The following is a 25,012-nucleotide window of genomic DNA, read 5'->3' as shown; positions in this document are numbered from 1 at the left end:
ATAATATAGTTGTACATGTACAATAAAAGCGCTACTATATTCTATTCTATTCTATTCTATTCTATTCTATTCTATTCTATTCTATTCTTTATTAGAGAAACTGCATTTGCAGATGACAGGGGAATTAAAATCAAACAATCAAGATGTGATGACAGTGCAGTCTTTCACCTTTGATTCAAAGTTTGACTAAAGTATTGCATTAAGTGTTTAGAAATTAGAGACATTTTAATATACAGTTTTCCATTTTTAGAGGTTCACAATTGATGAGAATTGACTGACAAGCTGTTTGATGGCAAATGGGAGGCCTGTGACCTTAATATTATTATTAAGTTTCACTTTGTCAAATTCATTTGAGTCACTTCAGATCAATGTTTAATTAGGCACTTCATGAGGAAGCTGTACAGCTTGCACCCAAGACTTCTGCATTTACATAGTGCACTGCGGTCAGCATCATAAACTGATAGCCTCCCTTGTTTGGTTTTATTTTATTTACTATGCTTCTACTATGCTACTATGCTTTGTATTTAAGCACACTGATCTGTTTTTTGTGTGTGTTTTTTTAAATGTTGTCACTGTGCTGGTGTAAATTTTACAATGCTGCTCCAGTTTAAATGTCTTAATATGCTGCACTATAGTTGTTTTATGTTGGTGACAGGCAGTTTATTTCATTGTTTATTATTATCTTAATTTTCATCAGGATAATGGAACCTTCAACCTATTTCAAAACTCTGAAACTTCTGTAAAGAGACAAACCACTGAATTACCTTTATTTTAAATACACTTTCCACATGCCAGTAAAATGATATAGTACAAAAACTCATACCATTCCACATAATCAGAGCATCAATAAAAAAACAACAAAAAAGCATTAGCTACCCCAATACTGCTGCTGCTGACTGTCACTCCAGCCCTCAGGTAGTGTGATCGTCAGGTGACGTATCAAGGAAGCCAGCAGTGTGCTGGCTAAGCATTAGGACAGCAAGGATACATCCGTGTGACCGTGTGACAGTTTAGTACAAGTAACAAGAAACCATACATGTTATATTTTTTGTAACACACAATTAATCATATCTGTAAATACAAATAATATAAGATGATTAAGTAGAAAATACATTTAGTCTTCTGGCAGAAGACTCCAGTGTGTTGAACAGCCTGTAGCCAGTTCAAGTAAGTGCTCCTCTTCATCAGTCTCATTATTATTTTATTATATTATATTATAATAGCATTTCTTTGTAAGCACATCCACTATGAAAAAAGTTTATTCACAGTGTTATGGCAAGAAATGTCATTCAGTATATTTACTCCTGACAGGATGAGCACAACAAACATGCTAATATGTTACAATTCGGTACATGCGTTAATAAAAATGCACATATAATTCTTGTTACATTGAGTTCTACATTTATAAAACAGACAACATGAAATAACACTTGACACTTTTGACCGAGTCCATAAACTCCAGGAAAGTCCACCAGACAACAAAGTGTTCACTGAGGTCACAGGTCAAGGCACCATAGGGCTGTTTACCCATAGACTTCAAGCCACAGGAGTTTCCCCCTGCTGGGCATTAGAAGTAATGCATGTTTAGCCGTTCCTGCATTAGCGTGACCCCTCTGTTTATATATACAATATGTATATACAATCTGTGATTTTCCCACCTAGATTAAATCTCACTGGATGACTCTCTGGTGTCCAGTGAGGAGGCGCCTGTGCTCAGCAGGGGTTTCTTCTCTCGAGAGAGCTTGTTGTATTTTCTGCCAGAAGACTCCAGTGTGCTGAACAGCCTGTGGCCAACTCAGGTAGCTGCGCTTCTTCACCAGACTCCTAATTTGGTAGTACGGAGACAGCTGCTTGGCTGGTATGTGCTCCAGAAACACCATGATCAACACATCCTTGTGCTCATTGAAGAGACGGAAGCTAAAGACACCACACACAGATTAATCAATGTAGAAGCTGGTGACATCATTACATGTAAGAACAGAGAGTTGGTAACCATACCTGGCCATCTGGATTTCTTTGGAGCACCACTCACTCTGCAGGTAATGCTGGCTGATCACACAGATAGTCTTTCTGCTGCTATAGATGGCCTCTGTAATGTTTTCTACGATGGGCTTACCTGTAAAAACAAAAATCTCACACATCAAACATGTCAGCATTGTGTTGAATTCACTTTTGATATCTAAAATGACACAGGTAAGTTACATAAAATTTAGCTTTGTACAAGTTAAAAGATTTTAAAGGTATTCTCACTTCTGAGAACAGTGAGGTCTAAAGTAGGGCCTAAATTACCTTCACTTTAACCTTGGTTGGACTTTTTTAGCAATGGTGAGTAAGCAAAAAACTATTTTTTAAGTCACAAGGCATACACTGATGCTGAATAAAACTCCTAACTAATGAGGATCTATAATTTTCTTTTGTGAAATTCTTAAGTTTATACTTTGTTAATTGGGCAGCTACATATATTTGTATTGGTTTTGAACAGTTGATAAGCACAACAGAGAACAGTGGAGATGAATGACTGTCTCTGGCTAAACATGTTTTAAGTCTGTCTAAAAGTGCCCAATTTAGTAATGGCAGCTGCTAAAAGATTCTACAGTATTCAACTTTTATGTTTGCTGAAATCTAATTTAGTGAAGATTTTCTTAGAGGCATGTAAGTGCATAATACATCTTTGGTGCTTTTCTCTTTTCAATGCAGTAAAAACACAATGAAAGTAATTTCATGTTTAAAGATTTTAAATATGGAAGAAACTTTGTTTTCAATTTAGTTAAAGCTTTGGGTATGGCCTTCTAGGGCCTTGTTCATGGTTCCAGCAAAAAAACCCAAATAATCTTAACTGTAGTTCTTCCAAAATAAACCTTTCATTTGCCCAGATGTAGGATGCTTTGACAGTTTAGTAGCACATCTATATACTACTTTTAGAGGTTTAAAGATCAGTTTGTAGCGTTTGTCTAAATGGTCAGTGTTTTAGATCTAGCATTCAAACTGTGGTTTGTGAGTCAAATGTCATTGGTATTTTTGTTTTGACACCATAGACGCTGTTTATATTTTTGCAGTGCTGTCAAAGAGAAAAAAAAGACACTGTGGTGTCAAAACTTGATCTTTTTCAGTACCACTGAAAAGAGGAAGTTTAGATTCGCAACAACAGTATTTCAGTGAAAAGAAGAGACAGTGTTTGTGTGTTAGCTTCATTAAATAATAAACTAGAAATAGCAAAAAGAGGCTAATGAAAAGCATCTATACCTGGTTCAAAGTCTCTGTGGTGCAGACAGAGTCTCCAGCCCTGCTGACCCTCCAGCTCTGGAAGCAACTCTCCGCAGACCCAAGCTTCATCACGAACATTGTAGGAGACAAAGGCATCGTAGCTGTGAGGAATACCTTTCTTCCTCCTCTTATTATCATAGAGAAAGGCCAGGAAGAGGTAGTAGGCATAAGTGAGGTGTGACCTCAGGAAGTGGTAGATGAAGGATGCAAGGAGAGTAAGCACAACTAGACTAGAACTAAAAAGGAAGCAGAGCAAGGCAGCATCTATCCAACAGGAGTCAAAACCAAAGTCAAGGAATTTGTTTCCCCGTTGGCTGACAGGAAACGCGCAAGTGTACTGATGTGCATTAACAACCTGCGTCTGTTTGCTGCTTTGAATCCAATGGATAAGACCATAATTAGAACATTCACATGTTAAAAGGTTAGCAGACAGATCCAGATATTTCATGGTTAAAAGGGATTGGATGACTGTTTCGCTGATTACGAACAATTCATTGTTACTGACATCGAGCCACCTGAGTGCTGGCAGTTTGGCCTCTGCCAAAAAATCCAAAGACCTGAGTTTATTGTTGGAGAGGTCGAGCATCATCAGGTTTGGAATTGGTAAGAACACGTCAGATGTTAAAACTGAAAGCTCGCTGTAAGTTATCGTAACACGTTTCAGTTGCGGTGTGTGTTTAAATGTGTCTGGGTGCAAAGATCCCATGAAGTATGCCTCTGTCCTTAAGGACTCTAAAGAAGTCAGACCACTGAGAACATCTTTGGAAATATCGTAATAACCTTTATGAACCTTGATATGAAGTTTCCTCAGTTTGGGTAAATTTGAGAAAGGCTTATCCCTTTGTTCAGAGCTGTTATGTGGCAGGCTAGAAACAACATTTAGGATCAGAGTGCTTAAGTTTGGCAGTCCACTGAAATGCTCATAAAAATAAATATCACCTTGCATAAGAAGGAACTGGAGGTTATGGAGTCCCTTTAACCCTCCTTCCTCCACATTGTTACACATGTGTACATCTAAACTCAAATAACGAAGGGAAGACAGATTACTGAAAACTCCTTGAAAGAGATTTATAAGCTCGTTATTTTTCAAATACAAAAAGTCCAGTGTCTGTAATTTAAATTTGAAAGAATAATCGAATGATGAAATCTTATTGTTTTCAAGATTTAGGATTTTTAAATTGTTTAAATTTTCAAAAACACACTCATAGATATAGGATATACGATTGTGGCTCAGATCGAGTATTGTTAGGCTTGTTAAATTCCAGAAGTAAGGACAGTAAAGTTCACTGATGTCATTGATGCTAAGGTCATAGACTTCCAGTGTGGTGAGTCCTTGGACGGCCACTGGCAGTTCAGACAGATAATTATTTTGTAATATCAGGCTTCTGAGCTGTGTCATTGATTGGAGCGCATTATCAGCCACGCTCTCTATATGGTTAGATGATAAATTGAGGTTAGTTAGGTGAGAACAAGACTGCAGCATGTTCTCCTTTAAGGTGTGAATCTTACTACTGCTTACATTCAGAGTTTTAAGAGAATGAATTTGGCAGGCGACGTCTATGAGACCATCATCTATCCACTTTTTTATGTTATCCATCTGAAGCTCTTGAAGAGAGTAAACAGTCTGCAGAATTGCTCTGTACACCTCAAAGCTAAGAGAAGTTCCACTCATTTGCAGTCTCGTTAGGCTCTTTAAAAAAGTCTTGTTTGATACTTCCCACTCGATGTCCCCGGTCCAGGCTCGCAAGTCCAGAGACTGCAGATGAGGAAAAATGTCTCTTGTAATGCTGAACTTTTTCACTGAATCCAAACTTAGAGTGAGTAGGTTTGAGGTATTTACATGGAGGTCATCTGACTGAAACGAAGTAAAGTTGTTGTAACAGACAAACAAATGTTGTGAAGTTGGGAGTTTAATAATCTGATCAATATCTGTAATTTGATGCAGAAGGTTATAGCTCAAATCTACTGAGTGTACACCGACCAGGGGCTGAAAGGCCACAGGGGAGATAAATGAGATCTGGTTCCAGTCCAGAGACAGCGTCTCTAACTTGGAAAGACCCTGAAACATGTTTTTTGTCAGTTTTGCGAGCCTATTTATACTCAAGATGAGAACCTTTAACTCTACCAAGTCTGCAAAAGCATCATCATCAATTTGTGAAATCCAATTTTTTTCCAAATTTAGAACTTCGAGCTCGAATAAACCTTCCAAATCCATCCTGGTAATATTTGAAATGTAATTTGACTTGAGATTTAGCAATACTGCATTTTTGGGAATGTCATCTGGAATAGCAGCGAGGTAACGCTCTGTGCAAGTGACTGACACATTTGATTTTTCTGTATAGATAATTGTGCAGTTTTTCAGCGAAAAAGCAAGTAAATGTTCACAATGAAAGAAACACGAAAGAAGTGAGAGAAGCAGCAGAGGCCAAACTCCTGTAGCTAGCATGTTGATCTTGGGAAGCAGTGCACTTAGAGATGGGGGTATCCTGTTGTTCAATACACCTGAGTTGGGCAGGATAAGAAATAAAATTAAAGGTATTAGTCTGATTACATTACAGTGTCCATCATTTTAGCACAGAATAAAACAACGTGAGATTTGCTGCAACTAGTGATGAAAATTGGTGATTCTGATTTGTTGTTCCAGTAAACCTCTGAGACACACCTCTAACCAGTATGTCTCAGAGGTTTACTGGAACAACAAATCAGAATAGTGAACTGTTGGAATCCTACTATACATTTAACCTCAGTGAAAGCTTCATCTAACCCAGAAGGTTACATGAAGAGGATACGGATTCATTGAAACCCACCAACTAGACTAACATCAAGACAACTAGTAGCTCAGTGATACGCAAGTAACTGCTATCACAGCTAGAGAAGGATGAAGTAGAACACAAATACTATGGCAAGGTGGAGCCAGGATTTAAAGTCAGGACTGAGATATAATTTTCTCCACCCTCCAAGACCAGGTGGCAAGCCCCCAAAACAACTGGTATGTTCAAAGAGAAGATGATGGCTAAGTTGGCTAAACCTGGCCCTCTGTGCTTATTACCAAGATTACGTGAAGTACCCTGTAAATGTCTACTAGCAGATGTGAATGCAGCATTACCGTTAGTGAAACCAACTAGCTGGTTTATGCCACAGCTACAGTGATCCCTGAGATACTTGACTAATAACAGCCACAAAGAACAGCAAGACTAGAGGCCAACATCAAGGCAGCACAGAGGGAAGTCGATCCATTCGTCCACCCAGTCTCCTCTGGTTGTCTTCATCAGCATCACAGGGGGTGCTGGATCTGGTCTTAGCTATCATAGGGTAAGACACGGGGTATAACCTGAACAGGTCACCAGTCTATCATAGCACTAATGCAGAGGCCATCTCTCAATACTCAAGTACGCAAGTCCATACTTCGTAAGTTCACACAGGAGTCCAAACTTCCTGAGAACGCAGCACAATCATTCTACAATTGGAATGGAAGTGTACTTGATGACATCACAGCTCCATAGTTTCTGGCAGTTTTCTGGCATCCCGCCTTAATTATACTGTGATTAATATTTTAATCTCCTTGGTGAGGTGCTCCACTGGGAGAAGGCCACAGGGCAGACCCAGGATACGCTGAAGAGATTATATTTCTTGGTTGGCCTGGGAACGCCTAGTTGTTCTCCCAGATATGCTGCAGGAAGTGGCCGGGGAGAGGGAGGTCTGGGCTTTGCTGGTTATGCTGATGCTCCCGCAACCTGGCACCGGATAAGTGGAAGAAGATGGATGGATGGATGGATGGATGGATGGATGGATGGATGGATGGATGGATGGATGGATGGATGGATGGATTAATCTCTGGCTCCTCCACAGCATGTCTTCTATCATGTCTCCCTCTACTCACTCCCAACCAGTTGTGGCAGATGGACATCCCTCCCTCAGCCTGGTTTTGCCAGAGGTTTCTTCCTGTTAAAGGGGAGTTTTTTTCCTTTCCACTGTCACCAAAGTGCTTGCTCTTAAGGGCTTGTCTGAAAGTTGGGGTTGTGTTATGTATTATTGTCCTGGTCTTTAGTTTAGAATATAAAGCACCTTGAGGCAACCACTGTTGTACTTTGACGCCATATAAATAAAACTGAATCGAATCAAATTCAAAGGGTAAATCTCTGAGATGATTTGCTGTGGGAGAATCAGTATGTTTGATTTGGCACAGATTTTGCATCACATGTTCTTCCTGACACAACACTGTCATCTATCTGGGCCCAAGGATCATTATGAGTCAACCGCGTAATAACTTGACTTGAAAGGGAAATGAGCTAACCATTACACCATGGAGCCACTTGCTTTGGTGACAGTATGGGCTGGATTATCTCATGGACACAGCCTCAGCCAACTCGAGGGTTTCATCTAAGTAGCATAAAAAATTATTTTTCCCTTTAATTGTAAAAATTTTAATTTGTTTTTTCAAAATCAATCATAGTTTTTTTTTCATACAAAAGCATTTTCTTGGCTGTTGTGTCAATATTACTCTCAAAAAGAACAAAGAGCAAAAAACATATAAATGCAACATAGATAACAGTAAGAAATATAAGACAGTTCAGTGTGCTAGGTTTCCATCATTACAAAATCCAGTTCTGAGAAAAACCTTGATACTGTTTAACTGATATTAGTTTTTAATCACTCAGATTTTTTAAGTGTGTGTTTTAATGTCAGCTACATCTCAACAGCTTTAAAGGAAAATAACAGATCTTTTGATTTAATGTGACCACATTTGTGTCATTTTTTTCCAGTGAACACGAATGATATTGTTAGGGTTTATAAACACAGCCTTACCTCTTCCATCAGTTTATCCTTGAGACATGACACTGGCCTAAACTCAGAGTGGATGCGCTGCAAGTGCTATTAATCTGAGGAAGACAACAGAGGAAATTGTTTGTTTTCCGTCTGACTAATGGGGAAGTTAGACTGTTAAATAAGAAAAGGTTTTGGCTCTCACTGCTGTATCATATCGTTTCCTGTTTCTGTTACGATGCTGATGTAGAGCTCTTAGATCGGGTGATCTTATACTCTTGGCCACACCAAGGTCGAGGCTGGTTCTTAGAGGTGATCGTGTGTTTGCGGTCGTAGCGCCTAAATTGTCGAATGATTTGCCTCTCCATATTAGACAGGCTCCTACCCTCAATCGTTTTAAATCCTATCTTAAAACACATTTCTACTCACTGGCTTTTAATACTGCATGAGAGTTATTTACTTATTTATTTGTTATTAGCTATTTGGCATTGATGTTAATTGATATTGCTATTTTATTGTGTGTTATTTTATTGTGTAATTTGTATGTTTGCACAGCACTTTGCTCAACACCACTGTTGTAATTAAAAGTGCTATATGTATAAATACATAGAAACAGAAATAGATGTAGCCTGTTTAATTAAAAACCTTTAGATAAAGACTTATTTCATTTCTTCACTGTTTTTGTCCAAAACACACTCTCTGTTGCATCATCTGACTCTTGCTTGCAACAAAAGAGGGAGTTTACACAAGTCAGATATGAAAAGTTTATTTATTAAAGTTTATTTACAAAAGGTGGAAACAGAAATGTCAGTAAGTCAGGGTGGAGATGAGGACAATTGACAGCTCCACCCATAAGTCACATGATGATAAAATGTGCTTATCAGTGCACCAGTGAAATCTCAGTTCCCATTTACTCACCAACTCCCGCTCAGTAATGTGGTAGTTACAAAGCATTATTTAAGGAAAGGGAAGATGGAAACGCCATAAATTGATGAAACTAAAAAAAGACATATTATGATGAACATTAAGTTCTAGACAGAGCATCAGCCATCACATTTTCTGAACCCTTCAGATGTCAGATGTGCATATGGTAAGGCTGTATGTGCCATGTCATCAAGTGCTGACTTGGGTTCTTATGCCACGAGAGGACTCTACCACTACCCAAATATACTTCAAAATGTTTCAAAGCCAAAATTGAAGCGTTTCCTTCTCCAAAGTAGAATAATTCAACTGGCAGGAATAAAACTTGTGGGAGAAGTAGCTCAATACCTGCTCCATCCTGATGCAACAATACTGCTCCAGCGTCCACTTTGCTACCTTCAGCTGGAAAGAATCTCTGAGATGGGGACTTGCAAGCCCTGGAGCAGAGGCAAGGATAGCCTTGACATCCTCAAAGGTTTTGTGATAATGATCTGACCATTGGAACTTAACCTTGGGGCTTAAGGAGTCAGTTAGAGGAGCAACCACTGCAGAGAAATTCTCACAAAACCCATAATAATAACCCACCATTCCAAGAAATTGTGGAAGTTCTTTCTCAGTAGTGGGAGAATAGAAGTGATCAGTAGCTTCTACTTTAGTTCTTACTGGATGTACCTGGCCCTGTCCAGCCATCTTACTCAAGTAAGTCAAAGTGGCCTTAGCAAACTCACACTTGGCAAGGTTCGCTGTAAGATTTTCCGAAGTTATGGAATCAAGGAAAGCCCAGATGCCCTTAAGATGACCTTGCCAGGTGTTGCCTTTAAACCACCATATTATGTAAAACACAGCACACCCTTCCAAACCAGAAACCACAAAACTCATTAGGCGCTCAAATGTGGCACGAGTATCTCTCAACCCAAAGGGCATAACTGTAAGGAAAAGATAGTATAATATTAAAATACAATGTTCTTTTCTTAGGCAGTATTATTCAAAGACATAGCATACAGGCTTGACCCTTAACCCTGACCCTTTTTTAGTTATGTCACAATAGGCCTAGGCTTTATTCACCATATTGCATTTAACCATTAGTTATTAATCTCTGGCTCTCTTTCACAGCATGTCTTTTTTTCTGTCTTCCTCCCATCACGCCCAACCGGTAGCGAAAAATGTCTGCCCCTACCTGACCAGGGAGCAGCTCCCTAAGTTTTGCCACAGGTTTCTTCCTGTTAAGAGTCTTTTTCATCTGAGTGTTGCCATGTGTTGCTCAAAGTGGGTCTCTTGATTGTTCAGGTTTTCTCTGTATTATTGTAGGGTCTTTACTTTATGATATAAAATGTATTAAGTTGACTGCAATTGTGATTTAGCAATATATAAATAAAATTGAACTGAACATGTAACTGGGTTTTTTCTTTAAATTTTTTTTTTTTTTTAAGGTAAAGTAGACTGGAAAGGAGAGGGAAGAGGGAGGTCCATTAGGTCGACAGCAGGTAAAAGAAAGGAATGGTAGCCAAAGATTACAAAAATTCACTTTATCAGTTAAGCACATTTGATATATTCACCATAAAACAAGCCCAGGGTATTAAAGAAAAACAACCAAAACTAAAACCAAGCGAGCAGTCCAGCCTCTTGACCAAGATGGCGGCGCGTGAACAACGTGAGGCTCAGTGTCTCTCCAGAATCTGCTATTTAGCGGTTTTTTATCTACTTTTTTTTTTTTATCTAATTCAACCTCATGTATTATATGCCCAGTCTTGATGCATGCTCAATCATCCAGGTAAGGAAAACCCAAAAAGTTGATTCTGTTCATCTGAACGTAACGTTTTCAGTGGAAGAAAAGTTTTGTCACTCATCCAAGTGACTTCTTCAGTTTCAGCTTTAAGGCTGGGGAAACCTTCAGTCAGCTGAGACCAGGGAAGTACTTGGATAAGTGATGAAACATTTTTCCCACTGAAAATGCCATGGCCAGATGAAAGAATTAAATTTTGGGGATTATGTGCACAGGTTCAAGAGTCTAAAGTACTAACCATCAAAGTAATCAGTCTTTCACTGGTTGTGTCTCACTGGGAAAGGCCTCCTCCACATCCGACACCAGTTCCACAAGCAATTTAGGAGAGAATTATAACAATAACGAGAATAATAGGTAAAGCAAAATGACTCAGTTTTTTCACTATCATCACCAATAATCATAATAATAATAGCAATAACTATGAGCAATGGCCAACTGCGAACAGTAACAATAATGACAATGACAACAATGGAGGTTCTAGAGGTAACCTTAAATTCTTCAACCATTCTTATAAATAGTGGGGACAGGGTTTGCTAGAAATGTTGGCAGAACGCAGCAGGGACGCCATCTGGGCTAGATGGCTTATTATTGGGGATTTGATTAAGAATAGTTCTTCTAGAGCTATAGGTTTATCCAACACCTACATTGATCTTGTGTTAAAATAGGCAGATCTATAGCACTAAGAATTTTTTTAATGTCTTCCATATTTGGGTCATGGTCAGAAGTGTATAGATTAATATAAAACTTCCTAAAAACATTATTTATATCTGTAAAATTATGAAAAGGTTTCCCTGCTGAGTTCTTGATAACTGTAAATGTTGTTTTTTTTCTTTACTTTTCTTAAGTAGCTTTGCCAGGGTTTACCTGATTTATTATTGTATTAAAATTTGTCTTGTCTCAACTGCTGTATAAAAAACTGGGTTTTTGTATTTAACAAATAATTTGACTCAAGTCTGTGTTTTCTTAAATCACATAGTAGCTTCTAAGAAGGGTTGGTTGTGTAATTTCTTTCCAATGATTTCATTTTTTTTTTTCAAATTGTTTGTAATTCGGTGTCTTTCTTCTCTTCACAGGATGAGTATGAGATAATCCTGCCCCTTACAACATCTTTGCCAGTTTCCTATTATATAGTTGGAGAGATGTTCCGAGAATCATTTATTTAAAAAAGGATGTCCATTGTCTCTTTAAAAAAAACTATTGAAGTCCTGGTCTTTTAGCAAAGATGTGTTCAAGCGCCCTCTGGTGGTGGATTATGTTTGGAGGGGTTTTTTCAGCTTGAAAGAGACTGGCACATGATCACTTATTGCCCTTGAGTGGAACTGTGTTTCTGATATATCTGGATGAAGGGAATCACTGGTTAGGAGAAAACTCAATTCTAGATGATTGATAATGATGGACTAAGGAAAAGTAAGTGAATTCTTGATCGTCAGGGATATATATGGAGCCCCGCAAGGGACATGGGAGAAAAAAAAATAAAGATCTCAAAAGATCGCAAAAGTAACTTGGGATCTCACAAAACCTTTGCATCCTTCGCAGGTCACATTTGAAGGCTGAGTCGGTGTATCCTTTGTGGCCCAACCTATCCCAGACTTCATTGCGCGGCCCAGCCAATTCGTTTCCAACAATGGCGGCAGCTACTTAGTTTTAATTTTACTCTTATTACTCTTTCTGGGTCACAAAATAAACTTTTAAGATATTTTCAGGCATGAATGTAGCTGTGTAAACTTCAAATATCTGCTCGGTTTATCAAGACATCACATATTTGCAAAAGTGCTCCGTTGTTTTCGGAGACGTGTGTTACCCACCAGCTCGCAGCTAACAGGAGGTCGAGGCCCACTACAGCCACTGACGGGACATCAGGCCTTGACCTCCCGGTCGGCTTCTAGCTGGCGGCCTCTGAAAGATGCGGCCAAAACATTTGCGAGATCTCACAAAAGTTCATCTTTTTTTTTTTTCTCCCAACCTCCAACTGTCACAAAGGCCATAATCTTTCATGTACTGTTTTAAAATGACAGTGGATTGCCATGTTTTACTATTATTACTATTTTTTACTTTTCTTTTTTTTTTTAAAGAGTTGATTTGATTAATAGTTAAGTATACCAATATAAAACATGTGTACACTCAATTGTTATACTTATATTTGTACCTTTAGCTCTAAACAGAAATATTCTTAGACTGTATATGTAGCATCCAGTCGAACTGAGAAGGCCAGAACTGATGATTGTTGAATGACTTTTATTATTCCTTGCCGTGTAACAGACAATGAACCAACGTAAGAGGTACACAAACAAAACAATTACCATGCTATTCATGTAACACCATTTTAACAGCTCATTACATTGGTCTAACCGTTTTCACTTAAAGTATACAATACAAATGATACATTTCCGATTGAGCTAGTTTCTGTTACAATATTCACTTCCGGTCACACAGGAAGTTACCAAACAAAAAGCACAAACGTTATATTACGTGTATATGAGCTAGCTTTATATAGCCACCTTTACAGTATATATAAGATGGATGGAGCCACCACAGCATCATCCACCAGCTGGAGAAGTCCCATTCTGAAGCCTCTAGTTGAGCATTTTTGCAATCTTCATTTTGTTGTTTTAAACGTAATGGGCTGAATCTGACATGGATATTAAATGATAAGCAGAGCAAGTTGTCAGTCTCACTGTAAAAGCATATCCCGCTTTATTCTCATTTGCAATAATTACATCTGTCTTTTACAAACAATCAGTGATTTTTACACCTCAGGTAAACTTCAGTAGAGGACTATGGGCTATCCAGTGAGGAGGCACGTGTGGTCAGTGGGGTTTTCAACTCTCTCGAGAGCTTGTCGTATTTTCTGCCAGAAGATTCCAGTATGTTGACCAGCATGTGGCCAGCTCAGGTAAGAGCTTTTCTTCACCAGACTCCTAATTTGGTAGTACGGAGACAGCTGCTTGGCTGGTATGTCCTCCAGAAACACCAGGATCAACACATCCTTGTGCTCATCGAACAGACGGAAACTAAGCACCACACACAGATTAATCAATGTAGAAACTGGTGACATCATTACATGTAAGGACAGAGAGTTGGTAACCATACCTGGCCATCTGGATTTCTTTGGAGCACCACTCACTCTGCAGGTAATGCTGGCTGACCACGCAGATAGTCTTTCTGCTGCTATAGATGGCCTCTGTAATGTTTTCTACGATGGGCTTACCTGTAAAAACAAAAATCTCACACATCAAATATGTCAGCATTTTTCTGGTTTTAACAATTTATAGTTAAAACAGCACTGGTGAATAACATAAACGGTGGCCTTTTCTATGAGTTCAAAGATTTCAAAGATATTCTCACTTTTGAGAATGGCAGAGTCTACAGTGGCATCTAAATTCCAGTCACACTAGCCTTTGGTGGGACGTTTTTAGTAATGGACAAACAAAGAAGAATTCAGTAAGCTTCTGGGGTAATAACTGGTGCTGACTCAGACTTTAATTTTAATATTTTCTAGAATTCAGGTGTTTTTGTACTTCTGTTTTCTTTTATGTGAAACACAACTTCACTTTTCAGCAACAAACTGGACCAATCTTAACTGTAGTTTTTTCAGAGTAAATCTTTCATTTTCCCAGATGTAGGATGCTTCGACAGTTGAGCAGCACATCTAAAATCTACTTTTAGAGGTTTAAAGATCAGTTTGTAGCTTTTGTCCAAATAGCCAGTCTTAAAATTTCTAGATCTAGCATTCAAACTTGATTGGTATTCTTCTTTTGACATCAGATCAGCCATTTGTATTTGTGTAAAGGTAGTGGAGTAAAAATTTGAACAAAACTAAACAAAAAGCAGTGGTGTGAAACCCTGATCTTTGTCAGTACAAGTTTAGATTGGCAACAATAGTGTTTGAAGGAAAGATGAGACAGAGTTTGTGTTGTAGCTCCATTAAATATTGATCTAAAAACAGAAAAACAGAGGCTAATGAAAAGCATCAATACCTGGTTCAAAGTCTCTGTGGTGCAGACAGAGTCTCCAGCCCTGCTGACCCTCCAGCTCTGGAAGCAACTCTCCGCAGACCCAAGCTTCATCATGAACATTGTAGGAGACAAAGGCATCGTAGCTGTGAGGAATACCTTTCTTCCTCCTCTTATTATCATAGAGAAAGGCCACGAAGAGGTAGTAGGCATAAGTGAGGTGTGACCTCAGGAAGTGGTAGATGAAGGATGCAAGGAGAGTAAGCACAACTAGACTAGAGCTAAAAAGGAAGCAGAGCAAGGCAGCATCTATCCAACAGGAGTCAAAACCAAAGTCAAGGAATTTGTTTCCCCGTTGGCTGACAGGAAACACACAAGTGTACTGATGTGCATTAACAACCTGCGTCTGTTTGCTGCTTTGAATCCACTGGATAAGACCATAATTAGAACATTCACATGTTAAAAGGTTAGCAGACAGATCCAGATATGTCAAGCCTGGAAGGGATTGGATGACTGCTTCGCTGATTACAAACAATTCATTGTCACTGACGTTTAGCCACCTGAGTGCTGGCAGTTTGGCCTCTGCTAGAAAATCCAAAGACCTGAGTTTATTGTTGGAGAGGTCGAGCATCATCAGGTTTGGAATTGGTAAGAACACGTCAGATGTTAAAACTGAAAGCTCGCTGTAAGTTATCGTAAGACCTTTCAGTTGTGGTGTGTGTTTAAATGTGTCTGGGTGCAAAGATCCCATGAAGTATGCCTCTGTCCTTAAGGACTCTAAAGAAGTCAGACCACTGAGAACATCTTTGGAAATATCGTAATAACCTTTATGAACCTTGATCACAAGTTCCTTCAATCTGGGTAAATTTGAGAAAGGCTTATCCCTTTGTTCAGAGCTGTTATGTGGCTGGCTAGAAACAACATTTAGGATCAGAGTGCTTAAGTTTGACAGTCCATTGAAATGGTCATAAAAATAATTATCACCTAACAGATAAAGAATCTGGAGGTTATCAAGTCCTTCGAACCCTCCTTCATCAACACTGACACACTCGTGTAAGTCAATATCCAAATATTGAAGGGAAGACAGACTATGAAAATCTCCTTGAATGAAATCCATGATATCAACATTTCTCAAATTCAAAAACTCCAATGTCTGTAATTTATCATTGAAGGTTTTTATAAATGACAAAATCTTATTGTTTTCAAGATTTAAGATTTTCAAATTGTTTAAATTTTCAAAAACACACTCATAGATATAGGATATACGATTGTGGCTCAGATCGAGTATTGTTAGGCTTGTTAAATTCCAGAAGTAAGGACAGTAAAGTTCACTGATGTCATTGATGCTAAGGTCATAGACTTCCAGTGTGGTGAGTCCTTGGACGTCCACTGGCAGTTTGGACAGATAATTATTTTGTAATATCAGGCTTCTGAGCTGTGTCATTGATTGGAGCGCATTATCAGCCACGCTCTCTATATGGTTAGATGATAAATTGAGCTCAGTAAGGTTAGAGCAAGACTGGAGCATGTTCTCTTTTATGGTGTGAATTTCACTATTTCTCACATCAACAGTTCTTAGAGAATGAATTTGGCAGGCGACGTCTATGAGACCATCATCTATCCACTTTTTTATGTTATCCATCTGAAACTCTTGAAGAGAGTAAGTAGTCTGCAGAATCGTTTTGTACACCTCAAAGTTAAGAGACGTTTCACTCATGTGCAGTCTCGTTAGGCTCCTCAAAAAGGTCTTGTTTGATACTACCCACTGGATGTTCCTGGTCCAGCCTCGCAAGTCCAGAGACTGCAGATGAGGAAAAATGTCTCTTGTAATGCTGAACTTCTTCACTGAATCCAAACTTAGAACGAGTAGGTTTGAGGTATTTACATGGAGGTCATCTGACTGAAACGAAGTAAAGTTGTTGTGAGTAATAATCAAATGTTGTAAAGTCGGGAGTTTAATAATGTGATCAATATCTGTAATTTGATGCAGGAAATTGTGGCTCAAATCTACTGAACGTATCATGACCAGGGGCTGAAAGACCACAGGGGAGATAAATGAGATAATGTTGCTGTTCAGAGATAGGGTCTCTAATTTGGAAAGACCCTGAAACATGTTTTTTGTCAGTGCTGTGAGTGAGTTTTCACCCAAGTCGAGAACCTTTAACTCTACCAAGTCTGCAAAAGTTCCATTATCAATTTGTAAAATCCAATTATATTTAACATATAGAGCTTCAAGCTTAGATAAACCTCTTAAATCCATCCTGGAAATATTTAAAATGTGATTTGAGCTGAGATTGAGCAATACTGCATTTCCAGGAATGTCATCTGGTATAGCAGTGAGGTGACGCTCTGCACATGTAACTGACACATTGTTTGGATTTTCAGAATAGAGGATTGTGCAGTTTTTTAGTGAAAAAGCAAGTGAATGTTCACAATGGAACAAAGAAGACAGAAGTGAGAGAAGCAGCAGAGACACACTTTCTGTAGCTAGCATGTTGATCTTAGTGGTGGTTTTCACTTTCTTGAGGAAGATGGAGGTGGGGGCATACTGTTGATCAATACACCTGAAGCAGACCAGAGAAGAAATAAAATATCAGGTAGGTCTGATCACATCACAGTGTCTAATAGTTCGGCACAGATTGATATAATGTGATGCAGCCAAAAATGATGAAAACTGGTGATAGTCTGAGAATTGATCTACCTATCCATGGGTCATTGGCTCAATCCAGCACATATATGAAAATCAGGCCCTGCAGGGCAGAGCCACTCTTCACATATTTCAAAGAGACATGCATATCACTTTAGATTCTCCATATATTTTGTCCTGCCCAGTTTTACTTGTGGTTAACAAGCTAGATAACACAGAATGAAGTTTAAAGGAAAGGCAGGCAGCTGAACTACAGATGGGAGACTAAGTTGTCTTGCCCCAGCAAATCACTGTTTTCTATGAAAAACCCATTGAGGAACCCCAAAGGTCAAACCTGGTGTTGGCGTCTTATCCTCACCCCCAAGTGGGATAAGTGTGGGTCTGTCCTGCCCACAAAGCCCCACAGTTCACCCACACCTAGCCACAATAAGTAGCTGTTTCCCTATTATTTATATAAAAAAAAAGAACTACCATTCAAGGAAATGTGAGTAATATGGAACATTCTTTGGTCTATATCTGGGATGACTCATTCAAAATATCAGTAAATGGAAGTTAAAGTGCATCTTACTGCAAAACAACTCAAGTGTGGATTCAAGTTTTTTTGTTTTTCATTGCTCTGTTTTTCTTTATAATGGGGAACATGTGTGCCACACAGTGTGAGACCTGCGTGGACAGCCCACTGTGGTTCCCATTACTGCCATGAAATGTTTGGCACATGTGGACGACATGGTGCAGACGGGGCCCCAGTAGAGCACCCCACACCTACACGGGTATGTCACACTTGAAAAACCAAACTTACCAAAGTATCCTAAAGGTTTAGCATTTGTAAGACTAGCAGGTAAAACAGAGAGTAAGCACAGATGAAGCTCCTCAACACAAGGAGCTTATAAAACTTTCTGACACAAATGGCTTTTTTTGGTCATCATCTTAATATTGATGTCAACAAAAAAAACCTAATGAAATGCAGGCAAAACATATGTAAAGTAAGAAATATCACCACGTTACTTTTCCATCATCACAAAATCCATATTTCTGAGGAAAACCTTGATACTGCTTAACTGACAGTTTCAAATCAGTCTGCTGATATTTTAAGTGTATATATTAATGTTGATTTTGATTTTGTTTACTAACATAAATGCAGATGACTGTAAATAGTTAAAGTTTTCACATTCTGTTATTTGAATTACTTCACCAAAAGTGCATCTAACAATGCTACATCAACAGCTCTATTGAAGCCTTGTTTCTATCTAGACGTCATAATCATCTAACAAAGGAACAGATATTTTTAATTTAATGTGACTGCAGCTGAAGTCATATTCTTTCCAGTAGACATAAGAAGTATTGTTACACAGCCTTACCTCTTGCCATGGTCTGACCAGCCCTGGCCGGGCGACCTGTTCATTTGTGTCTGTTTACATTTTGACAGACCGCTGCCTAAGGATTACACACTGAACTGTTGTTATTTTTTTGCACTGTAAATAAATTTGCTGTCTCATCGCAAAGGAGATCTGCGGTCGAGTCCGCTCCATCCGCACTCCTTGACAGAATGATCCAGCCACCTACGGACTCAGCAGACTCCGAACTTGTGAAACGTGAGTTATGCGTCCAAGCAGACCTTTTGGACCGCCATGACAAAATGTTGCATCACCTCGTGAAAGAACAGAACACTCTGCTCCAAGCTGTCTCAGAGATTAAAGGTATGTTGCAACCCGCACCTGCAGCGGCAGCAAATACTCCACCTACCTTGCCTCCACTAAGTGTGGCAGCTGCCTGCCCGCTGCCTCCCTCTCCTCCTCCACCAGCATGTGAACACACTATTCCTATGCCTGAAAGGTTTTCTGGGGAACTGGACAAGTGTGTGTGTGTGTGTGTGTGTGTGGGGGGGGGGGGTTGACTCAGTGTGCTCTGATTTTCAGGCAGCAGACTCAAGCTTATGCTACCGACTGTGCCAAGATCGCTCTCATTGTTCAGTTATTGACGGGTAGAGCTTTGAAGTGGGCTCAAGCTGTCTTAAGCACCAATCCTAATGTTTCCTACCCAGATTATCTGGCCAAGTTTAGGTGTGTTTTTGACAAGGGCTTCAGCCCCGAGACGGCTGCCCACCATATGTTCTCTCTGAAGCAGGGCAGAAGGAGTATGGCTGATTTCTCCGTGGAGTTCTGGACCCTGGCAGAGGAGACGGCCTGGGAAGAGAAGGTGCTAAGAGGAGCTTTCCTGAATAGCCTCAACGAAAGGATAAAACGTGAGTTGGCAACTGAAGACATGCCTGCAACTTTGAGTGCCCTTGTCGATATGTGTATCAGGCTGGATGATCACATGTGGGAGTACAGGGGGCAGTCGGAGGAGTCTCGTCACCCCATGGGGTCCTCGAATGCCTGGGGGCATCCTGTTCCCTCTGAGTGGAAAAGGGTTGAGCAGGAACCTGGAGATGACGAGGAACAGCCAATGCAGCTGGGGCGAGCAAGGTTTAGGACTGCTAGATGGAGAAAGAAACGCCAAACGGGTGAGTGTGTTTTGTGTGAGAGAGAGGGACAAGTTGTTGATATTTGTCCAGTCCAGTCTAAAAACCCTAGACCATCAGTGTCAGTGAGAGTATTATCAGGCGCTACTAAAATCATGTTGCTCCATCTCAGTTTCCCCGCGAAGCTTATTTTTCTCTCGCGCACTCACTCATGTGAAGCCTTAATAGACTCTGGAGCTGAGCAAAGCTTTATCTAGACAACATCCTCATTTTCTCCAAGAACTGCGCAGAACACATTAAAGACGTGCATCTGGTGCTGCAGCGGCTACTAGAGAATCGACTGTTTGTAAAGGGAGAGAACTGTCAGTTTCACATGCAGTCTGTCTCGTTTTTGGGCTTTACTGTGGGACAGGGGCAACTGAAGGCGGACCCTGCTAAGGTTAAGGCAGTGGTGGAATGGCCGGAACCCAAGAATCAGAAAGAGGCCTAGAAGTTCCTGGGGTTTGCCAACTTTTACCAACAGTTTATCCACAACTTCAGTAAAGTGGTGTCACCTTTAACTCATCTCACCTCTCCCAAACAGCAGTTCCTGTGGTCACTAGCAGCACAGCAGGCCTTTGACCTGCTGAAACGCCTGTTTTCCTCTGCACCTGTTCTAATCCAGACAGACCTTAATCAACCGTTCGTGGTGGAGGTGGATGCCTCGGACTCTGGTGTGGGGGCAGTCCTCTCGCAGCGATTGGAAGGTACATTGCATCCGTGTGCCTTCTTCTCATGTCGTCTGTATCAGGCCGAGTGGAACTATGACGTGGGGGATCAAGAGCTGCTTGCTATCAAACTTAACCTTAGAGGAGTGGCGTCACTGGTTGGAGGGGAGCGAGCACCCAGTTCTTGTTTGGACGGATCACAAGAACCTTGCCTACCTTCAAGCGGCTAAACGCCTCAATGCCAGACAAGCCAGGTGGGCCTTGTTTTTCACCCGTTTCAACCTTGTGATTACTTACAGGCCAGGCTCACGCAACACTGAACCCAACGCCCTCTCACGTCAATTCTCACTGGTGGAGGATGCAGAAGAAAAGGACAAACCCATCCTTCCTGCTTCCTGTATCATCGGGGCAGTCACCTGGGAGGTCGAGAGGCTGATCATAAATGCCCTGCAGCAGGATCCAGACCCTGGGTCAGGCCTGGCGGGCCGGCAGTACGTCCCTGTGGTTGTTCGGGGCAAGGTGATCCACTGGGCACATATGGCAAAGTTCTCCTGCCATCGGGGTCAGAATCGCACCGTTAGATTCCTCCAGCGTCTATTTTGGTGGCCTTCCCTTGCCAAGGACGTCCGGGAATATGTGACGGCCTTTTGTGCCCAAAACAAGGTGCCAAGCTCCCCACCGTCGGGCCACCTGTGACCACTCCCTGTCCCCAAACGCCCATGGTCGCACATTGCCGTGGATTTCGTCACTAGACTGCTGCCGTCAGCAGGTAATACCACCATACTCACCATCATAGACCGCTTCTCCAAGGTGGCACATTTTGTGGCTTTGACCAAACTTCCCTCTGCCTTGGAGATTGCTCAGCTGCTCACACAACATGTGTTCCATCTACATGGCATCCCTCAAGATATTGTCTTTGATCGAGGTCCCCAGTTCACCTCCCAGGTGTGGAGGGAATTTTGTTCTGATCTGGGAGCCCGAGTCAGTTTGCCGTCTGGTTTTCACCCACAGTCTAACAGTCAACCTGAAAGGGCTAACCAGGAGCTGGAAGCCATGTTGCGGTCCGTTGCCTCCTCCAACCAGTCCTCCTGGTGTGAGCAGTTGGCCTGGGTGGAGTATGCCCACAACACTAGCACCTCGTCGGCCACAGGGTTGTCTCCCTTCGAGGCATCCATGGGATACCAAGCCCCACTCCTTTCCATCACAGAGGGTGAGTTGGCAGTCCCATCTGTGCAACATCACATGCGTCATTGCTAGGGATGGGTATTGATAAGATTTTAACGATTCCGATTCCATTTTCGATTCCGTTTAACGATTCGATTCTTTATCGATTCTCTTATCGATTCTTGTTTTTAAAAAGGAGAACACTAAGGTCGATTAGCTTAGAATTTTGTTTTATATCTTCTCTTTGAACAAGATAGAAATTTAGGAGTAACATGTCCTTATAAACCCAACAGTGGGATCTTAAGAGATCCACAGCCTACGGCTCTTCAATGGGGTGTCACAGGGTCCCCGGGGAAAATTGTAAATGTAAAATAATAAAATAAATATTCTTCTGTAGCAATAACAAAGTATAACATAAATTATTCTGTAGCAATTACACAAGAATATCCAGTAATGTCCCTGCCTACAATTAAACACATTCACTTACCATCTGCTGTGGCAAACGGGTGCAAGGCTTTTACCACAAACTTAGTCACTGCTCGGTGACATTCGGGCCTGAAAAGAGACGCTACCGGTAGACTGCAGCGACAACTGCCAGCGAGCGCCAGCCAGACTCTGTCTGTCTCTCTCATCACGGTCACCTAAATGCACAGTAATGGCAGGTTTTGTAATAAAGCAGATCGCGCTAACATAATATCCACTGTTAGTTGATTAGTTACCTGCCGCATTAACGGGAGAGGACGTGCAAACCGCTGCTGCTGGGTTGAGATTCACGAGTCCGGAGCGGAATTAAAAACACGACATTCATTTAAGTTCATCACGTGTTTTGTGAGCAAATGCTTTTGCATATTCGTAGTGTTTCCTCCCTTAAATGAAATATCTACTTTGCAAGTATTGCAAGTTGCCCTGTTGTCATCCGTTCTCGTAAAGTATAACCAAACTTTTGAGCGTTTGAGCCGCTTAGGCGCCGTGTTTCCTGCCAGGTACGCTCCGACGCTCCGCAACGTGGTGACGTCATTCGGGGCGACTGGAATCGATAAGTGAATCGTTTGCAAAAATGGCAAACAATTCCAAGGAATTGAAACAGTCGGAACCGGTTCTCAACAAGAACCGGTTTTCGATACCCATCCCTAGTCATTGCCGGCGAGCATGGCGGGCTATTAGGGCAGCATTGCTCAGGACAGCGGCGCAGAACAAGAGACCAGCAGCATTTTTTTGCACTGTCAATAAAGTCATCGCAAAGGAGATCTGCATTCAAGTCCGCTCCATCCGCACTCCTTGACACCTCTTCCATGTTTTTCCTTGTTTCATCAGCTTTACCAGACACAGTTTAAGCTCAGTCTGCTGGTAGTGTCTGACAAAAGTGAATATATTTTATATCATTTTGACTCATGATGAAATTAGACTGGAGGTGAAACTGTACTGCCTTGTCAAGAAAAATACACACACCGGCCACTTCATTAAGTACACTTTGCTAGTTCTGTCATAGAACGGCTGTGTGGCGAGCAGGTTTCAGACCCAAACGCATCACAAAGATGAGTCCTAAAACTGCTTTATTGCTAAACTCCTCTCAAAACACAAAAAACACTGGTCAGTAGTCAGTAATGATGTCACGTCTGACATTGGAAGCCCCCAGGCCTGTGTCGAGCAATGGAGGCGTATCCGAATGAAGCCTGATGGATACCTGTATCGTTCTTCACAACCAAAGAGAAACGAGGCCTCATTTCTCTGAAACGACATCACTGTCTCATTATATGACTCGAGTTGCTGAAAAGATGCCGGAATTTGATTTATGCGTGAACTGTATCTGATATGATTTTCCGAATCATCACAAGCTTGCAAGGAGAACATTATGGAACCACCAAAAAGGTGAAATATATCAGCAGCTGGGGAATATTTTGACATGATATCTCCCAATAATAATACCTGTTTTCTCAAATCAATTAGAGAGGGTGGTCAGTTAGAGCTGTATGTGCATGTATGTATTTAATACAGGATCTGAAAGCAGGAAGTATGAAAAACACCGAAACAGAGACCGAGGGCCCTGTCTCAATAAGCATAGTTGCTTTCTCATGTACTCGTGATACGTTATCAGTCGGAGACCAAGTACTGTTTCAATTCAAAGCCTAGAACGCAAAAAAATTCCCAGATGTGTTCTTGCTCCGCCAGTTTTATCGAGCATGCATAGGTGGTGACTTGTGTGTACTTGGTACAGCTAAATATCCCCAGAATGCATGCAACTCAAACGCATGTGACGTGTAAGTGAACCAACATAGCCCAGCAGTTTATACTTAAATTAACTCGACTTGAGGGTAATTTTCAATATTTCTTACATATTATGATCAGAAATGCAGTAATTCAGTAATAAAATATAAGCATAACTATTTTAGACTTAAAGTAGATCTTACAAGGACATTCAGTATTTAAAATAGGTAATTGTTCAATTACTGTAGATTTTTATATGCCTTCAGTTCTCTAATAAAAAAGTCTAGTTTAAATTGTTTTACAAAGTAAATGTTATTTGCATAAAATCTGACCATCTATTTATATATACAAATAATATATGTGGTCAATGGTTTTTCTATTAATCAAGATAAAAGAAACATACCTATTCGAAAGATTGTTCTTTCTTTCACCAGCTTGACTACAGAAAAAAAAAAAAAAAACCCAGAGGCAAATCACTTGTACAAGAAAGAGGAAGTTGGATCGTTTCCTCCCACAGATGCCGCTACTTCTGCAGTGTGTCTAAATAAGTCCAAGTGTGACTGGTCAATGAAGCAAAACCGCTCAATGAAAAAAAAATTGCTTTCTGCAGCTTGAATCGATGTCTTCTTTATTCCTTTTGTTTTTTCTGAATATTTGAGATGAGCCACGAACATGTCCAATTTCATTTATTGAAAAGGATTTTTTAAAAATAATTTTTATTTGATTTAAACAATTTAGGATTTGTCAAGTCCAAAAAATGTTTTGGTCTGTCATAAAAAACAATTATTCAATTGCAAGCAGTGACAGCCAGCCTTCCTCCCCTCACATCTTACAGTGAATATCGTTAGGCCTGCGTGCACAAATTGGTTGCTTGCTTCCTGTTTCTACTTTGTGGTCTTTAAGAACGGTCACTAATAATATGTCTCTGTATATCCTGTGTGAAATGTCAAGTGCACCACTGGGCAAAAGTTCCCTCCCCCAGGGGTATCTAAGACAATGGAATGTATAATCTACCTAATCTCTGTCTCTCTTCCACAGCATGTCTTCTATCCTGTCTTTCTTCTCTCACCCCAACCGGTCGCAGCAGATGGCCCCGCCCCTTCCTGAGCCTGGTTCTGCTGGAAGTTTCTTCCTGTTAAAAGG

General features: G+C 40.5%; 3 protein-coding genes across 6 annotated transcripts; 1 reads left to right on the top strand and 2 right to left on the bottom strand.

Annotated features, from left to right (window-relative positions):
• Positions 1–752: 752 nt before the first annotated feature.
• On the bottom strand, positions 753–14,701 carry LOC102080834 (toll-like receptor 13). Of its 2 annotated transcripts, XM_025905524.1 has the most exons (4): positions 8,071–8,348; positions 3,244–5,766; positions 1,999–2,116; positions 753–1,917 (listed from the first exon to the last, which is right to left on the bottom strand). In XM_025905524.1, the coding sequence occupies exons 2-4, from the start codon at positions 5,708–5,710 to the stop codon at positions 1,671–1,673; spliced, it is 2,832 nt and encodes a 943-aa protein (XP_025761309.1). In that variant the 5' UTR covers positions 5,711–5,766; positions 8,071–8,348; the 3' UTR covers positions 753–1,670. The 2 variants fall into 2 exon arrangements, with proteins under 2 accessions (XP_025761309.1, XP_013120341.1); XM_013264887.3 differs by lacking the exons at positions 3,244–5,766; positions 8,071–8,348 and adding an exon at positions 13,957–14,701 and having other exon boundaries at positions 1,999–2,132.
• LOC100700682 (toll-like receptor 13) lies at positions 12,951–24,981 on the bottom strand. Of its 3 annotated transcripts, XM_025905523.1 has the most exons (5): positions 18,691–18,880; positions 17,164–17,249; positions 14,710–14,793; positions 13,823–13,940; positions 12,951–13,743 (listed from the first exon to the last, which is right to left on the bottom strand). In XM_025905523.1, exons 1-5 carry the CDS (start codon positions 18,732–18,734, stop codon positions 13,515–13,517), a joined length of 561 nt encoding a protein of 186 aa, XP_025761308.1. In that variant the 5' UTR covers positions 18,735–18,880; the 3' UTR covers positions 12,951–13,514. The 3 variants fall into 3 exon arrangements, with proteins under 3 accessions (XP_025761308.1, XP_013120342.2, XP_019218841.1); XM_013264888.3 differs by lacking the exon at positions 18,691–18,880 and adding an exon at positions 24,273–24,981 and having other exon boundaries at positions 14,710–17,249; XM_019363296.2 differs by having other exon boundaries at positions 14,710–17,249; positions 18,691–18,893.
• LOC112846185 (uncharacterized) lies at positions 19,842–21,802 on the top strand. The gene is made up of 2 exons (XM_025905525.1): positions 19,842–21,269; positions 21,512–21,802. The coding sequence occupies exon 1, from the start codon at positions 20,492–20,494 to the stop codon at positions 21,194–21,196; it is 705 nt and encodes a 234-aa protein (XP_025761310.1). The 5' UTR covers positions 19,842–20,491; the 3' UTR covers positions 21,197–21,269; positions 21,512–21,802.
• Positions 24,982–25,012: the final 31 nt, after the last annotated feature.

The sequence above is a fragment of the Oreochromis niloticus genome, linkage group LG3 (genome assembly GCF_001858045.2).
Source record: "Oreochromis niloticus isolate F11D_XX linkage group LG3, O_niloticus_UMD_NMBU, whole genome shotgun sequence".
NCBI lineage: Eukaryota > Metazoa > Chordata > Actinopteri > Cichliformes > Cichlidae > Oreochromis > Oreochromis niloticus.
Note: the sequence above shows the minus strand (reverse complement) of the source record. Positions and strands in the feature narration are given on the sequence as shown.

Bases quoted from the DNA above. Each gene is read 5' to 3' on its own strand.
- LOC102080834 (XM_025905524.1), bottom strand. From the start codon at position 5,710: ATGCTAGCTACAGGAGTTTGGCCTCTGCTGCTTCTCTCACTTCTTTCG. The intron at 2,117-3,243 runs GTATAGATGCTT...TTGTTTTTACAG, and splicing joins CCACAGAGACTTTGAACCAG to GTAAGCCCATCGTAGAAAAC. The intron at 1,918-1,998 runs GTATGGTTACCA...TGGTGTCTTTAG, and splicing joins AAAGAAATCCAGATGGCCAG to CTTCCGTCTCTTCAATGAGC.
- LOC112846185 (XM_025905525.1), top strand. From the start codon at position 20,492: ATGCCTCGGACTCTGGTGTGGGGGCAGTCCTCTCGCAGCGATTGGAAG.
- LOC100700682 (XM_019363296.2), bottom strand. From the start codon at position 18,734: ATGAACAGGTCGCCCGGCCAGGGCTGGTCAGACCATGGCAAGAG. The intron at 13,941-14,709 runs GTATTGATGCTT...TTGTTTTTACAG, and splicing joins CCACAGAGACTTTGAACCAG to GTAAGCCCATCGTAGAAAAC. The intron at 13,744-13,822 runs GTATGGTTACCA...TGTGGTGCTTAG, and splicing joins AAAGAAATCCAGATGGCCAG to TTTCCGTCTGTTCGATGAGC.